Source organism: Equus przewalskii, chromosome 3 (genome assembly GCF_037783145.1).
Source record: "Equus przewalskii isolate Varuska chromosome 3, EquPr2, whole genome shotgun sequence".
Lineage (NCBI taxonomy): Eukaryota > Metazoa > Chordata > Mammalia > Perissodactyla > Equidae > Equus > Equus przewalskii.
Genome location: NC_091833.1, coordinates 87,376,036 through 87,393,728, shown reverse-complemented (window position 1 = coordinate 87,393,728; position 17,693 = coordinate 87,376,036). Strand labels below are relative to the sequence as shown.

General features: G+C 41.5%; 1 protein-coding gene across 14 annotated transcripts in view; it reads right to left on the bottom strand.

Moving 5' to 3' along the window:
• PDS5A (PDS5 cohesin associated factor A) overlaps window positions 1-15,426 on the bottom strand; it is a 165,054-nt gene extending 149,628 nt beyond the window's left edge. For 3 of the 14 annotated variants that reach the window (XM_070615112.1, XM_070615106.1, XM_070615118.1), the window contains exons 1-2: window positions 14,948-15,404; window positions 13,908-14,085 (exon numbers count right to left, since the gene is read on the bottom strand). In XM_070615112.1, coding sequence (XP_070471213.1) covers window positions 13,908-14,045 — 138 coding nt within the window. In that variant the 5' untranslated portion in view covers window positions 14,046-14,085; window positions 14,948-15,404. Of the gene's footprint in view, window positions 1-13,907; window positions 14,086-14,740; window positions 14,899-14,947 lie in introns of those variants that run through there. The other 11 variants (XM_070615116.1, XM_070615110.1, XM_070615119.1 and 8 more) reach the window with 5 other exon arrangements.
• Between the last annotated feature and the right edge of the window lie 2,267 nt (window positions 15,427-17,693).

Here is a 17,693-nt window from a genome sequence, read left to right as displayed (position 1 = left end):
TATAAGACATTACTGAAAGAAATCGATAATGACATAAAAAAAGAGATTCCATGCACATGGATTGGAGGAATAAATATAGTTAAAATGTCCATACTACCTAAAGCAGTCTACAGACTCAATGCAATCCCAATGACATTCTTCACGGAAATGTAACAAAGAATCCTAAAATTCACATGCGGCAACAAAAGACCCCAAATAGGCAAAACAATCCCAAGAAACAAGAACAAAGCTGAAGGCATCACAACCCCTGACTTCAAAATGTACTACAAAGCTACAGTAATCAAAACAGCCATGTGGGCTGGCCCCATGGCCAAGTGGTTAAGTTCGCACACTCCGCTTCGGCGGCCCAGGGTTTTGCTGGTTCGCATCCTGGGTGCAGACATAGCACCGCTCATCGAGTCATACTGAGGCGGCATCCCACCTGCCACAACTAGAAGGACCCACAACTAGGAATACACAACTATGTACCAGGGGGCTTTGGAGAGAAAAAAGAAATAAATAAAGTCTTAAAAAAAATAAAAAAAAAAAAGAAGCATGGTATTGGTACAAGAACAGACACACACATTTGATTTTTTTTTTTTTTTTGAGGAAGATTAGCCCTGAGCTAACTGCTGCCAATCCTCCTCTTTTTGCTGAGGAAGACTGGCCCTGAGCTAACATTCATGCCCATCTTCCTCTACTTTCTACGTGGGACGCCTACCACAGCATGGTGTGCCAAGCAGTGCCATGTCTGCACCCAGGATGCGAACCAGCGAACCCCAGGCCACTCGCTGAAGCGGCACTCGCGCACTTAACCACTGCGCCACTGGACTGGCTGCCGGAGACACATATTAATGGAACAGAATTGAAAGCCCAGAAATAAAACCACACATCTAGAGACAGCTAATTTTCCAGAAAGGCGCAAAGAACATACAATGGAGACAGGAAAGCCCTGTCAATAAATAGTGCTGGGAAAACCCGGACAAGCACATGCAAAAGAAGGAAACCAAATCATTATCTTCCTCCATACACAAAAACAAACTCAAAGTGGACCAAAGACTTGAAGGTGAAACCTGAAACTATGAAACTTCTAGAAGAAATATAGGCAGTACACTCTTTGACGTCAGTGTTAAAAGGATCTTTTCAAATACCATGTCTACTCGGACAGGGAAATAAAACAAAAAATAAACAAGTGGGACTTCATCAGACTAAAGAGCTTCTGCAAGGCAAAGGAAACCAGGAACAAAACAAAAAGACAACCCACCAACTGGGAGAAAATATTTGCAAATCATATATCCAACAAGGACTTAACCTCCACAATGTATAAAGAACTCATATACCTGAACAACACAAAAACAAACAACCCGATCAAAAACTGGGCAGAGGGTACGAACAGACATTTCTCCAAAAATATACAAATGGCCAATATGCATATGAAAAGATGTTCAGCATCACTAATCATCAGAGAAATGCAAATCAAAACTACACTAAGATATCACATTACAGCTAATAGCTAAGACAAAAAATAACAAATGTTGGAGAGGTTGTGGAGAAAAGGGAACCCTCATACACTCTGGTGGGAATGCAAACGGGTGCAGCCTCTATGGAAAACATTATGGATATTTCTCAAAAAACTAAAAATAGAAATACCATATGACCCAGCTATCCTACTACTGGGTATCTATCCAAAGATCTTCAAATTAACAATTCAAAGGGACTTAGGCACCCCTATATTCATGGCAGTATTATTCACAATAGCCAAGACATGGAAGCAACCCAAGTGCCCATGGACACATGATTGGATAAAGATGATGTGCTATATATATATATACACACACACAATGGAATACTGCTCAGCCATAAAAAAGGAGAAAACTGTCCCATTCGCAACAACATGGATGGACCTAGAGAGTATTATGCTAAGCGAAATAAAGCAGACTGAGAATACCAGATAATTTCACTTACATGCGGAAGATAAACAAACACACAAAGAGAACATCTCAGTGTTTACCAGGGGAAAGGGGCTGGGGGTGGGCACAAGGGGTGAGGGGGAGCACTTATATGGTGACAAACAAGTAGTAATGTACAACTGAAATCTCACAATGTTATAAACTATTCTGAACTCAATAAAAAAATAATTTTTTAAAAAACCCTCAAAAAAAAAAGTGGGCAGAGGATATGAACAGGCATTTTTCCAAAGAAGATATACAGACGGCCAATAAGCACATGAAAAGATGCTCAACATCACTAATCATCAACGAACTGCAAATCAAAACTACAATGAGATATCACCTCATGCCCATTAGAATGGCTATAATCACCAAGAGAAAAAATAACATTATGTTGGAGAGTTTGTGGAGAAAACAGAACCCTCATACACTGTTGGTGGGAATGCAAACTGGTATAGCCACTATGGGAAACGGTATGGAGATTTCTCAAAAAATTAAAAATAGAAATACCATATGACTGAGCTATCCCACTACTGGGCATCTATCCAAAGAACTTGAAATAAACAATTCAAAGAGACTTATGCACCCTATGTTCACTCCAGCATTATTCACAATAGCCAAGACACAGAAGCATCCCAAGTGCCCATCAACCGATGACTGGATAAAGAAATGGTATGTATATACAATGAAATACTACTCAGCCAAAAAAAAAAGAGGAAATTATCCCATTCACACAACGTGGATGGGACTTGAGGGTATTATGTTAAGCGAAATAAGCCAGACAGAGAAAGACAAACACCATATGATTTCACTCATTTGTGGAAGATAAACAAACTTACAGAGAAAGAGAACAGTTTAGTGGTTACCAGGGGAACGGGGCTGGGGGTTGGGCCCAAGAGGTGAAAGGATACATTTATATGATGATTGACAAATAATAACGTACAAGTGAAATTTCACAGTGTTATAAACTATTAAGACTTCAATAAAAAAGAAGGAAAAAGAAAAACAACACCTATTATGGCAGTTCCCAACTTTTTTTTTTTTTTTTTTTTTTTGAGGAAGATTAGCCCTGAGCTAACATCTGCTGCCAATCCTCCTCTTTTGGCTGAGGAAGACTGGCCCTGAGCTAACATCCATGCCCATCTCCCTCTACTTTATATGTGGGACACCTGCCACAGCATGGCTTGCCAAGTGGTGCCATGTCCACACCTGAGATCCGAACTGGCGAACCCAGGGCCGCTGAAGCAGAAGCAGAACGTGTGAACCTAACTGCTGCGCCACCAAGCCGGCCCCTCAACTTTTTAAATATCATGTAATATACAAAAAAAGATGTAATATTTGTAACCTCCAAAGGCTGAGGGACTCTGTATGTAGGCACACCTGTAACTGTGTAGAAGCACACCAGTTGGGAAGCTCTGCATTAATGTAAAAGACCAAATGCCAACAGCAAAGGAAAGAAATTCAGCAAATTCCTTCATTATGTCTCTGCTCAGCTTTCTATTGCAAATGTTATCTAGAAGCTTGATTTGTTCTCTTCAGCAAATAAGAACTTGTTAGGCTTTTATATACTGTATAAACTCCACTCATTTTATCTTTCTGAGCAAGGAATTCAACTGGACATACTTTCATGTACCAATAATCTTAGCCAAAGTAATGTTTAATTTAAACAATGACTGCTGAAAAACAGAAGCTAACTGAAACAAAAATTCGTTAATGTCCTTAAATCTGTTCTCCTATTGTGAGCACCAACCAGTTTCTTTCCTCAGACATCTACAGATTTCTGATACAGGGAAAATAAATCATGGTACTGGCAAAAGTAGGCATACATTATTGAGTGGCTGGACACTCCTATACTTGCTGGTGGAAGTCCAAAATGGTACTGCCCCATGGAGTGAAATTTGACCACCTCTAACAAAATTACTCATAAATTTACCCTTTGACCCAACAATCCCACTCCTAGGAATTTATCCTAAAGATACACCTCCACAAATACAAACAACATGTTAACACGGGATTCACTTTAGCATTATTTATTTTTAATAGCAAAATATTAGAAACAACCCTAAATGCAACAATGAGACACTAGTTGAATAAAACTATGGCACATCTACACATAGAGTACTATAACACCATGAAAAAGAATTTTAAAAGATTTCCTGATATGGAGCGAGTTCCAAGATACAGATATATATATATATATTTTAAGATTTTACTTTTTCTTTTTCTCCCCAGAGCCCCCCGGTACATAGTTGCATAGTATTTTTAGTTGTGGGTCCTTCTAGTTGTGGCATGTGGGATGCCACCTCAACATGGCCTGATGAGCAGTGCCATGTCTGAGCCCAGGATTCGAACCGGCGAAACCCCGGGCCGCCAAAGCAGAGCACGTGAACTTAACCACTCGGCCACGGGGCCAGCCCCCCAAGATATATTAATTGAAAAAAGCAAGTACAAGAGAGTACATACAGTAGTGGATCTTTTGAGTAAGAAGGGATATAATGCAGAAAAGATAAACCAGGAACTAATGAAAATGATTATCTGTAGTGGATGGATATATGGAAATGCAGTGGAAGGGATAAGAATAGGACTAAGACTTCAGAAAAGCCTAAGTTTTTACATAGTTCTGATTCTTGAAGTATGTAAAATTAAATAAAAGAATGAAAAAAGTAATCCCTAAAGCTGAATACAAACACTCCTAAAACTCAACAAGAAAACAAATAACCTGATCAAAAAATGGGCAAAGAACTTGAATAAACATTTCTCCAAAGAAGATACACAAACAGCCAACAAGCATGAAAAGATGCTCAACATCACTAATCATCAGGGAAATGCAAATCAAAACTACAATGAGATATCACCTCATACCCATCTAGATGGCCAGTATCAAAAACACAGAAAATAACAAGCACTGGTGAGGATGCAGAGAAACTGGAATCCCTGTGCACTATTGGGAACGTAAAATGGTGCAGCCGCTATGGAAAACAGTATGGGAGGTTCCTCAAAAAATTAAAAATAGAATTATCATATGATCCAGCAATATATATTCTGGGTATATATCCAAAAGAATTGAAAACAGGTTCTCAAAAGAGATTATGCACACCCATGTTCACTGCAGCATTATTCACAATAGCCAAGAGGTGGAAGGAACCTAAACACCCATCAACGTACTGATAAAGCAAATACGATATATACACGCAATGGAATAATATTATACATCCTTAAAAAAAGACGGAATTCCTGTCATATGCTACAATATGGATAAGCCTTGAGGACATCATGCTGAGTGAAATAAGCCAGTCACAAAAACACAAATACTGTGATTCCAATTATATGAGGTATCTAGAGTAGTTAGAAACAGAAGGTAGACTGTGGTTGCCAGGGGTAGGGGGAAAGGGGAAAAAGAGTTGTTGTTCAATGGGTATCGAGTTTCAGTTTTGCAAGATGAAAAAGTTCTAAAGACCTGTTGTATTAACAATGTGCATATAGTTAACACTACCGTACTGTACACTTAAAAATGGTTAAGATGGTGAATTTTATGTTATACGTTTTTACAATAATAAAAAAAAAATCAAGCGAGGATTATATTTGCCAGTGGAAATAAAACGAATCAAGTATATATACACACATATAAATATATATAAACACACACACTAAAAAACTGAATGCAAACAAAGAAATAAACCAATTGCGTGTAAAATTGATAATGTAATCACTCAAACAAAAGAATTCAAATCCAAGTAACTAACAAACATGGTATTCTACATAACCGTAATGGGACACAACAAACTGCAAAGAAATCTTGCAAACGATACTGGGATAGCAGTTCTGAATTTTTTTGTGCTTACAGGAGGGTAGTACAAATAAATTTATCCAAGTTAAGGGAAAACAGAGTTTACATTGTAAGATAAGGATGATACATGGAGGAAAAATTATGTGGTGCTGGATTTCAACTGAAGGTAACAGAATGAACTCATAATTTAAAGTATCTATGGGGCTGGCCCCGTGGCCGAGTGGTTAAGTTCGTGCACTCCGCTGCAGGCAGCCCAGTGTTTCGTCGGTTCAAATCCTGGGCGCGGACATGGCACTGCTCATCAAACCACACTGAGGCAGCGTCCCACATGCCGCAACTAGAAGGACCAACAACGAAGAACATACAACTATGTACCAGGGGGCTTTGGGGAGAAAAAGGAAAAAAAAAATCTTTAAAAGAAAAAAAAATAAAGTATCTATGTAGGGGCTGGCCCTGTGGCTGAGTGGTTAATTTCACACACCCCGCTGCAGGCGGCCCAGGGTTTCGTCGGTTTGAAACCTGGGCGCGGACATGGCACTGCTCATCGAGCCACGCTGAGGCGGCATCCCAGATACCACAACTAGAAGGACCCACAACTAAGAATATACAACTATGTACCTGGGGGTTTTGGGGAGAAAAAGGAAAAAAAATAAAATCTTTAAAGTACCTATGTATATTTCCTAGCTCTATACACTGAAAGAGAAGGAAGAAATTATACCCTAATAGCGATGTGAACAGAATGCCCATGCCCAGATCTTGGTTTGTAAAGACTACTCTATACTAAATTGGAAATAAGGCTCTTTGGAAAAAAATAACTCATCCAAATCTAGGGTAAGGAAGCACAAGGTGAACATCTTGTACCAGAAAATGAAGTGGTGAAAGACTCAGAGAGAGAAATGTCAAAAAGACACTAGATGTTTCAAAAGGACACCAAAGCCAGCATGCTCATTTGGGACAATCTGACTCTCAAAAGGAATAAAGACAGTAATGAATTATAATGCACTGAATGAAGAATACACGAGTAATTTTTTTTTTTAAATGGAGGCAGGCACTTTAAAGGAAGAATGCCAGCTAATATATGAAGTAATGTTAGAATCAAAAAAAGTCAATATTTTATAACCACCAAAGTGGATGCTAAACAGTTACGTACGAATTGTTGGAAAACAAGTTATTCTCACAATTTGTCACCTTAAACATTACTTATTAATTGCAGGGAGAAAAGTACTTTTACAATGGAGAGAGTTAGCCAACTGTAACCAAGTGATCAAACTTATAACCAAAAGGACAAAATGACATTATATGCCTTCTGATATGACAGCACCACTTGTCTAGTATACTTGCCAAAAAAAGGTTCAACCTGAATCTAAGAGTGAGGAAATAAGACAAAAACAGATTATGGAACTCCCACAACACTAATGTGTCAAAGGGGCCGGCCCCGTGGCGCAGCGGTTAAATTCACATGTTCCGCTTCTCAGCGGCCCAGGGTTCGCCACTTCAGATCCCGGGTGCGGACATAGCACTGCTTGGCAAAAGCCATGCTGTGGTAGGCGTCCCACATATAAAGTAGAGGAAGGTGGGCATGGATGTTAGCTCAGGACCAGTCTTCCTCAGCAAAAAGAGCAGGATTGGCAGTAGTTAGACAGAGCTGATATTCCTCAAAAAACAAAACAAAACAAATGTTTCAAAAATGTCATGCCATCATAGGGCTGGCCTGGTGGCACAGTGGTTAAGTTCTTGTGCTCCACTTTGGTGGCCCGGGGTTCGCAGGTCTGATCAAAGGTGTGGACCTAGCACCACTCATTAAGCCACGCTGTGGCAGCATCCCACATAAAATAAAGGAAGACTGCCACAGATGTCAGCTCAGCGACAATCTTCTTCAAGCAAAAAGAGGAAAACTGGCAACAGATGTTAGCTCAGCGACAATCTTCCTCTCACTCACACTCACATCACACCCACACACAAGTCACGTCACGGACAACCCCTCACCCCCCAAAAAAGTGAGAGGACTTTCTAGACCAAAGGAAACCAAAAAGACATGATAAATGCATGTGATCCTATATTGGAACTTGGATAGAGGGGGAAAAAACCAACTTTTTGAAAAGTCATTTTTAGGTAACTGGGAAAATGTTATTTTGGACAGTATAATAGATATCTCTGTATTAATGTTAAATTTCTTGAGTGTGATAATGATAACTGTGATAAAGTAGGAGGATGTCTTTGTTCCAAAAAGAATGCTGAAGCATTCAGAGGTAGAATGCCATGATGTCTGCAAATAACTCAACCAAAAGTGTTATGTCTGTCTCTGTGTGTGTGTATGGAGAAACATAAAAGCAAGTGAAGGTGACAAAAAGCTAACAATTAGCGAATCTAAGTGAAGGGATATGGGTGTTGAAGGTACAATTTTTTCCAACTTTTCTAGAGGTCTGAAATGTCTCAAAATAAAAAGCCGAGATAGTTAAAAAAAAAAAAAGGGGGGGGTAGTGAATGGAAAAATCATCATTATAATCAGTCAGTAATACATTCCAGTAAAAATTCAAATAATATGAGAAAGCGGGTTCTAAGATCAAATCATGAGCAGCCAGCCCAGTGGCACAGCGGTTAAGCTTGTGCGCTCTGCTTTGGTACCCGGGGGTTGGCAGGTTCAGATAACGGATGGGGACCTATGGACCACTTATCAAGCCATGCTATAGCAGGCATCCCACATATAAAATAGAGGAAGATGGGCACAGATGTTAGGTCAGGGCTAACCTTCCTCAAAAAAAAAAAAGGGCCACCTGGTGGCACAGCCATTAAGTGCGTACCTTCTGCTTCAGTGGCCTGGGATTCACTGGTTTGGATCCTGGATGTGGACATGGCACTGCTTAACAAGCCATGCTGTGGTAGGCGTCCCACATATAAAGTAGAGGAAAATGGGCACGGATGTTAGCTCAGGGCTAGTCTTCCTCAAAAAAAAAAGATCAAATCATGAGCCTCCCTGATAATTTTTCCCCAACTAGCACATAAAAAAAAATGCCTACAAATTTTTTCCTTACAATATTTAAAAGAAATTTTACAAATCTAGCAAGTTGGCTGCAAATATTTACTCTTGTTTTTGAGAATAAATGTTTTTTAAATTTATAATCCTGTGGTAGACTAACGATGGCTACAAATTCTTTCCTACTTCTTTCATTGACAAGTACAGTCAATTTTTCTCCCTTTGAATGTGGGCTGGGCTATGACTACTTTAATCAGTAGAATAAGATAGAAGTGACACTGCCAATTCTAAACCAAGCCTTTAAAAGTACTAGCAATTTCCCCCATGGTGTCCTGGAGCCCTGAATCCAACTACCCTGCTGGAGAGACGATGTGGAGTAGCCCAAAGACTACATCATAGACGAAAAAGGGCCCAGCTGAGTCCAGTCTTTCAGCTGTTCCTACCAAGGCACCAAGTGTTTGAGAGATGCCTGTGTGGATCTTCTAAGATCAGTCTAGTCACCAGTTGAATACCACTGAGCAAGAGTAGTAAGCAATATGGAGCAGAAGAATAATCAAGTCAAGCCCTGCCTGAATTCCTGATCCACGGAATTGTGATAATAAAAAGTTGTTCACAGTAGCCAAAAGGTGGAAACAACCCAAGTGTCCATCCATGGATGAATGGATAAACAAAAGATGTTATATACATACTTCCTCAAAAAGGAAGTAAATTCTGACAAATACTACAATATGGATGAACCTTAAAGACGACATTAAGCTAAGTGAAATACACCAGTCACAAAAGGCCAAATATTGTATGATTTCACTTATATGAGGCTGTCAGAGTAGTCAAATTCAGAGCGGTAGAAAGGTGGTTGCCTGGGCTGGGGAAGGGGGAAACAGAGTTATTGTTTAACAGGTACGAAGTTTCAGTTGCAGAACATGAAAAAGTTCTGGAGATGGATGGTGGTGATGGCTGCACAACAATGTGAATGTACTTAAAATGGTAAAATTTTGTGTTATAGATTTTTTAGCACAATAAAATTTTTTTTAAAAGTTGCTATTTTAAACCACAGCAACTGATAGATAACCAGAATAGCTCCTCTACACAAATGGAAGTCTAAAACAAGAACTATGCTGCACTATTACTTCACAGATGCATACTGGCTATACTTTACGACTTGATTTTAAGAAATCTTGCCTCTCCATTTAATTTTTTAATTTCTTAGCATAATCTTCTGCATTAATACAAATATTAAAATAAAATATATGAATCCATTTAGAGTTGAAACTACATACTGAATGATATGTAAAATTAGCATACCATATGACAATAAGGAATAAATAAAAATCATTTATGGAAGTAAAAATAACTATAACCAAACCAAGCATTTCTGGGGTCCACCTTAAGGGAAGAAAAGGGAAAGAATTCATGGCCTAACTACCCCTATTCTATTCCTCCCCTCTCCCAACCTAGGTTTGATGAGAAAAGGGGGATGTCTTACCTTAAATCAAGCCCACTATATCCTAATTCCTATCAAACTATCAAACAGGACAGACTATAGAAAGCAAAAGTGAGAGGGTGAGGAAGAGGGAGAATGGCTGACACAAACGGAAAGGTCATAGAAAAATACAAAGAAAACACAGAAGTAATACCTGGTGGGAGAAATATGAGGGACATCTTCAGAACGATAAAACCCTATTATTTAATCTTGCCTAATTCTTATCACCAAAGTAAGAAGTATTTTGATTTGACTCTCTAACAGAATGAACATAGCAGATTTGGGTATAGAGTTGTAGCCAGAGAACTATCTGAGGCACTGAGTTCTGAGATCAGGTAATAAAAAATGAACATGAGAAACAAACTTCACCCTGTCCATCCCTCCTCCTAAAAACCAAGGCTTATCAAGGGCCTCCGACCTCCAAAATAGCAAGAAAGGAACAAAATGTGTGTGGCACATAGCTCTGTAGTAATACATGATCTGGCACAGACTGTATATAACAAATTGAGGGCAGGAGCACATAATGGAACTTTGTACAACACTGTTTATAGGTTTATTTTGAATGTGTTATAAAACACATTTTAAACATGTTTAAAAATCAGACATGACCCCTGCATTAGTTTCAGAATACTTAACTATTTAGGTGGAAGGCTATTTGTGACCTATAGATTTTGATGCTTACTATAATCTTGATAGTAAGCTGTTTGGAAGGACAGCAGACAGTTAACTTCTGTATCGCTTTTACTATTTCTATCAATTAATATACACTTGTAACTTATCTAAGTAACAAAACTGTTAATGATGATTTATAGCCTTATGTGACTAGGGCTGGTCACAACCTTGCAGACTCAGTTTCTTCATCTGGAAAATTAAAACAAAACCAAATAATCTCTAAGCTATCTTTTACTTCTAAAATTCTAAATATCTATGTTATCGTCTCTGGTATGCAATCTCAGGTAAAGTACTTAGTTACAACTCAAAATATTTTCAAATTATCCTTCATTTTCAAAAATAAAAATATTTCTCTAATCCAATGTTAATACAAACTATTTATTTGTTCATTCAACAAATATTTGTTGAGCACCTATGTGCCAGGCATTAAACTTGGCAGTGGGAGAACATAAAAGTAAACAAACACAGACATGGTACCTATATCCATGAAACTTACAGAAGAGTTGGGGAGATAAACCAAATAAACATATGCATAAATGTAACATCACAACTGTAATAAGCGAGATGAAGGAGTTACAGTATATAATGGGGAATCTAAAAGACTTCCCTTAAGAACAAATGAGTGACAAATGACCTGAGAGGAAAGGTACGTATGGGCTACATAATACGGAATCTGTCTAGGCAGAAATGAACACAGCATGTCCAAGGAACTGACAGAAAGCCAGTGTGATTGGATATAACAAAAATATTTAAAGTAGTTCCTTAGAAACAGAAATGAAAACTTCTAATATACAAAAGCATACCATGGCTCTTGCAAAGACATACTCCAAGAATTATTTTCAAGGAGGCTTCAAAGCATCATAATACTTTCTCTTCAATATTAAAAAAATGCTGTACTGTATCTCCCTACAAAAGACCAAACTTACACTCATTGAGTCCGTTTTCTTTTCATTTTGCGGTTTTCAACTGCATAATAAAATCATAACTTCTTAGCTCTACTTAGATTCCTTAGAAGTAAGCAGCTATAAGAATATAAATAAATACGAAGCTATTGCTCTGGCTCCGCCACTAACCTGCCCTATGACTGATCTTGGTAAATGTTACTTAGCCACTTTGGGCCTAAGTTTTACCACCTGTAAAACAAGGGGAGTTCCAGAATTTTTTTAAGATCCTTCAACTCTAAAATTATGGTTCCACTGTAAAAATGATTGTTCCATTCCTTGAAAACTGAAGAGAATGGACCAAACATCTCTGAATTCCACTGACCAAGATTTTATTTCCCTTTAAGCCCTCTTTGTATTTATATAGCATTTGAACATTGTTGCTATAATAATAATAAACTACCGAATTTATAAAATTTGGCAATAACTAAGGGTCCAATAAACATATAATTATCAAAAATACAGTTAAATAACGTTAAAAATCTACACCTCCAATGAGACAGTAATACTTTTAACTAAATAGGGATCCCTAAAAAGTACAAAGTCCAAACAGACTTAGAAAGGCAGTAGGAAGAGAAATCATAAGAGTTCTTGAGAAAAGCAAAATTTTAGCAGGACATTCAAACTAGTTAACATGTATGTCAACTTTAACTTCCAAAAGAACCCACAACAAATGGATACTCTAACTCCATGCTCATTCTAGACTTGGTTATTTGTCCATTTATAGTTAACAGTACTTCTAATATTTAATCTATTTTCAAGTGGAAAATGTATATACAGTCATAACTTTTTTAAACTAGATTATCCATCATTAGAATTCAAAGTTTCAATATTCTTAACATGAAAACAAAAATTATAAGATGTATAAATTTTTTACTTAGCTTTATATTTCATAATGTTACAGCATCTCAAAACACTCAGTATAACCTTAAGAAGCATCAATTAAGCACCTCATTTCATGTATAATCTTTAGTATCAAGATTTATTTTAATGAAGGTATTGTGTCCTATTCCTTCCAAAGATGCAAAAAATTGCAGAATCTAACTAGATTTTAAAAACTAAACTACAAGAATACCTTAACTATTCATTAAGCACTCACAACACTAAACATTTACTAGGCAGTAGACTAAGCTCTAAGAGCAAAGGGGCAAGATCATTCCCTAAAAATACATTTCACCTACTTGCCCAAGGTAGAAACATTGTCAACATTTCTTCCCTCCTCTCTCATCAAGTCTCATCGATTCTAACTCTGAAATGTCTCTTGGATCATTCCCTGTCTCTCTATTCCCACTATCATAGCCCTACTTCAACATTTCAGTGTCTTTCACCTATAGCACTACTGTTAACAGTTTCCTAGCTGGACTCCCTGCCTCCAGTCTGTTCCTGCTGCAATCTAGCCCCATTTGTGACAAACAAAATGTCTTCAGCATTGCCAAATGCCCCTGAGGGTCAAAGATGCTCTGGTTGAGAATCACTGCATCAAGTTCATCTCCTAACAACAACAGCACTTATTCAGTAAGGCTGTGGCCATCATCTCTGTCCATGCAACAAAAAGCAAAAAACTGACCAACATAAGGCTGAAACTTAAAACTTCGACCCTAGGACCACCATGCTTAAACTAACTAAGCTGACTGCTTATAATTAAAGAGTCATAATACTCTCTTAAAACCCCTTTGACCTGTGCACCTAAATCATCACCTTACCTCAAAAGCCTGAATTTTGAAAAGTCAGTATCTTCTGTCAAAGTTTAACCATACCATATTAGGAAACTGACAATTTAGAAAATGCCTTTTGTACTTAAACCCGTCTCCTTAGAAACTGATGAAAATAGGAACCTTCTTAGGCAAAATATCCCTACATTTCAGGTTGCAAGCTACTTTGAACAGTATTCTCACAAATACTTCCAGAAAAAACTTTAAAAACACTAGAATTCTTATGCTTAAAAAGAGAGGGCCAAGATAGAACAAGACCTTTCAGAGGGGGTCAAAGAGAAAACGATAACGTGTCTAAACACACCTGGGCGGTGAAACCCTAAAGGCCAGGCCCAGCAGTACTGTACCACCACCCGCGAGCGCACGTCCTACCAGCGAAGGCTGAAGTGTGAACACGCTGGCCAGACGCTTACCTTCAGTCGTTTGATCATTTCGTCAGTGGTGATCTTGTCGGTGATCTCCTTTACCCCCGGAGGGTAAGCGATCTTCCCGTCCGCACTCACGACGCCACAGAGGGCAGTGGCAGGCTTGGGCTGCGCGGTGAAGTCCATCCTGGGGGACAACTTTTCTTTCACAGTCCTCTACCGGCCTCTATCGGTCAGAAAACAAAAGTTCAGCGGGAAAGGGGCGACTTTGTAACCTCTTTTTTCATTTCAAAAATCTCTAATCCGCAAAGGGCCCTTTTTCCCCCGGGAGGCCGGGGACTCGACGGCGGCCCCGCCACCGCTCCGTCCCCACGTCTGGATGCTGGCGGCCGCCCCGCCGCCCCCACCCGCGCGGGCCCCGCCAGCCCCGGGCCCACGGGGCTCTCCGGTACCAGCCGCCGTGGCCGCGAAAAGCGCCGAGCGGCGCCAGGAGTTTCCCATTCCGCCTCTCACAATGAAATCCACCCCCGGGCGCCGAGGTCCCAAGTTTGGCGGCCTGGGGAGCCCGGCGAGGCCCGCAAGGCCCCCGCTCGGTCAGAAAGAAGCGTCGAGTCCCCGCCCGGCCGGTCCCCTCCGGGAAAGGAGACGCGAGGCCTAGAGGGCTCGGCTTAGGCCGCAAAACTAGGGAGCCAACCGGACGCACTCGCAGCGGCGACTCCGGGAACGAACGCCCTTGCCGGGGCGAGCTTCGGACCACGGAGTCCCGGCCGCGCTCCCGCCCCTCCCCTGTCCCGCTCCCCCACCGCCGCGGGAGCGCAAACGAGCCGCCCTCCACCCCAAACCCCACGCCAGGAAGCGGCTGACGCGGCTCTGCACTTCACATTTTGTTCCTTCAACTTCGGCTGAGGGACGCCGGCGGCTTCTCTCGCCCCCGGCCACTCGGCGCCCTCCGGCGCCGCCGAGGCCTTACCGGCACCTCCGGGCAGCCCCGCCGGGCCTCGGTCCCGCGCCCCCCCCTCCGGTCTCCCCTTCCGTCCCCTCCCTCCACCAGCCGAGGGCGGGAGCCCAGCCGCCGCCGCCGCCTTTACCTCCTCCTCCTCATGCGGGCGGAAGGTGCATCGAGCGCCCGGGCCTCTGTCAGGTGGTTGCGCCGCCGCCCCTGGTCGGGCTGCACACAAAGCGGCTCCGCGGGTCCCGCCGCCGCCGCCGCCCGCCCCGGAGCGGCGCTGGGGCTGGCGGTGCCGAGGAGGAGCAGCCGCCGCGGGGGGAGACGCGGGGCGAGTGTGCGCTGGGCGGGGAGACACTGCCGCTCTCCGTCTGGCCGAGGAAGAGCAGCCTCGAAGAAGGCTCCTCCGGGAACGCGTGCGCGTCTGTCCGCCTAGGACCCCCGCGGCCCGCCCTCCAGCCCGCAGCTCGCGCCGGCCGGGCCCGCCGACCCGGACCCGGACGCCCCTCGCAGCGGCGCGCGCCCGGCCGTCCGTGCCCCGAGGGAGCCGGCACCTCGCGCATACACCAGCCGGTCACGCGAGCGGTGCGAGAGCACGCGAGAGCAAGGCGCGCGCCTCGCGCCCTCCCCTTCCTCCGCCGGCCGAGCCTCCGCCTCCCTCGGGCCCGAGGCGGCCGCGCGCGGGGCACACAGCGCCGCCACCCGGTTGGCGCCAAGATCTGCCGCGCGGAGCGCCTCCGGGAGGACCGGCTCCCGAAGGCAAGCAGAGGAGGAGCCCGCGTGGCGGGAAGCGAACCTGGTCCCCGCGGCCCTGTGAGGGCACGCAGGACGAACAGAACTTTCTTTGCCATATGCCGCGGAGATGAGTTCATGACTTTTTGGGGTCATCCTGAGAGACGTGGATGTAACTGGTTGAAAGACTGTTAATTACTTCGTGAAAATGAAGGGATTTCCTCCCCAGAGGCAGATCTGCAAACTGAGGAAAAGTTTTGCAACATGGCCTAACGGAGGCTGCTCTTTCTTGTTCCTTTTGCCAGCCACTGGCGTTTGCCCTCCCCTCTCTAGATTTCTAACATTACTATTTTGTAAGCTACGAAATTTGAAAATAGCAGTGAGTCGAGTAGTTCTCAAAGAATGGTCTGAAACGTAGGTTCCTGGGCTCCGGTCCCAAACCTAGAGAATCGGGATCTTTAAGAGTGGAACCCAGAAATGAGCGTGTTTACAAATTAGCTAGATGGTTCCTGTGAATATGAAAGAACTCTTATATTTTTTAAATGTTTTAAATATTCCAAAGAATAACTTCTTTCATCCAAAGGAAAACCCAATGCCGGGGATTTGAACAATTTAAGGTAAAAAATGGAAGCAAATGAACCTCAGGAACATGTGCCCGATTTCAGAAGATGAAGTTAAAAAAAGAATACAATAATATGAAATAGCATTCAGCTCTTGAAACTGACCACTACCATAGTTTAAAAGATTTGATTATTTCTTGGGGCAGTCCAGTGGTGCAGCGGTTAGGTTCGCACATTCCACTACTCCGTGGCCTGAGGTTCCCCGGTTGGGATCCCTACAGCGGACATGGCACTGCTTGGCAAGTCATGCTGTGGCGGACTCCCACATATAAAGTACAGGAAGATGGGCATGGATGTTAGCTCAGGGCCAGTCTTCCTCAGCAAAAAGAGGAGGGTTGGCAGTAGTTAGCTCAGGGCTAATCTTGCTCAAAAAGAAAAACTGGTTATTTCTTTAAATTATTCTTGATGGATATCCATTGGTCTTTTCCACATCCTTTACTCGATCTTAAAAATATTAAAGGCTCTGCACTCGAATTGTTTTTCAGGAATTATACAAGGGAACAATGATCTTGGAATCTAACATGCCTCCATTGCTGATTTGCCGGAACTCTAACCAAAAGTCAGTGCTTTGTTCTTGGGGATTTAGAGTAGCAGGCAGCATCCTCTTAAGATCATCATCTAAACTATTAAATTGACCAAGACCAACTCCCTTTGCAGGCTTTCCCTCTCACTTATGGTGTTTTTTTAAATCTATGACATTTAAATAATTAAAGAGTGATGCTTTTCATTTTCATTCTGGCTCGAAGTAACTTACCCATTATGAAGAGGAGTTTTGTACATGCCCATAAATTTTAACTTTATACAACTTATTACTTTGTTAATATTATTTGACTTTATAAACACTCAATAGATAGTAAGGCCTAGGATTACAACACATAAATAAATTGAATTTAAATAATTCTAAAATTCAGGAATTCTAAAATTCCTGTTTTTCACTTCCTTTCTTAAATATTTATTTCTACTTAGTGTAAGTGAGAAGAGATACATTCATTTGTGCAACAATTATTTGAAGAGGGCCTGCTATGCAAAGCATTGTTTTGGGCACCAAGAAAAAGATGGGTAGTGGGAAGGAGGACAAAAGTCCTTGCCTGCACCTGTGGAATTTAATTTGTTTAGGGAGAGAGAGAGACAAACAAATAAATAAATTGCTATGGAGGAAAAATAAAGTAGAGAATAGGGGCATGCAGATCACATATAGCCTTGTAGGCCTTGGCCTTGCTTTGGCTTGTACTCTGACTGAGATGGGGAATTATTGGAGAGTTTGAAACAGAGAAGTGACATAATATGATTTATGTTCTATGAGCTAGGCAACCTTGAACAAATTACTTAATCTTTTGCACCTCGTTTTCCTCATCTGTAAAACAGGGATAATAGTTTCTATCTCAGGGAGTCATTATGAAGAATAAATAAGTTAACATTTGTAAAGTGCCTGGAATAGTAACTGGCACATACTAAGCTCTATATAATTTTTTTTTTTTACATAAAATGAAAGAACACTCTAGCCACAGGGTTGAAAATAATGTAGAGATGCAAGTA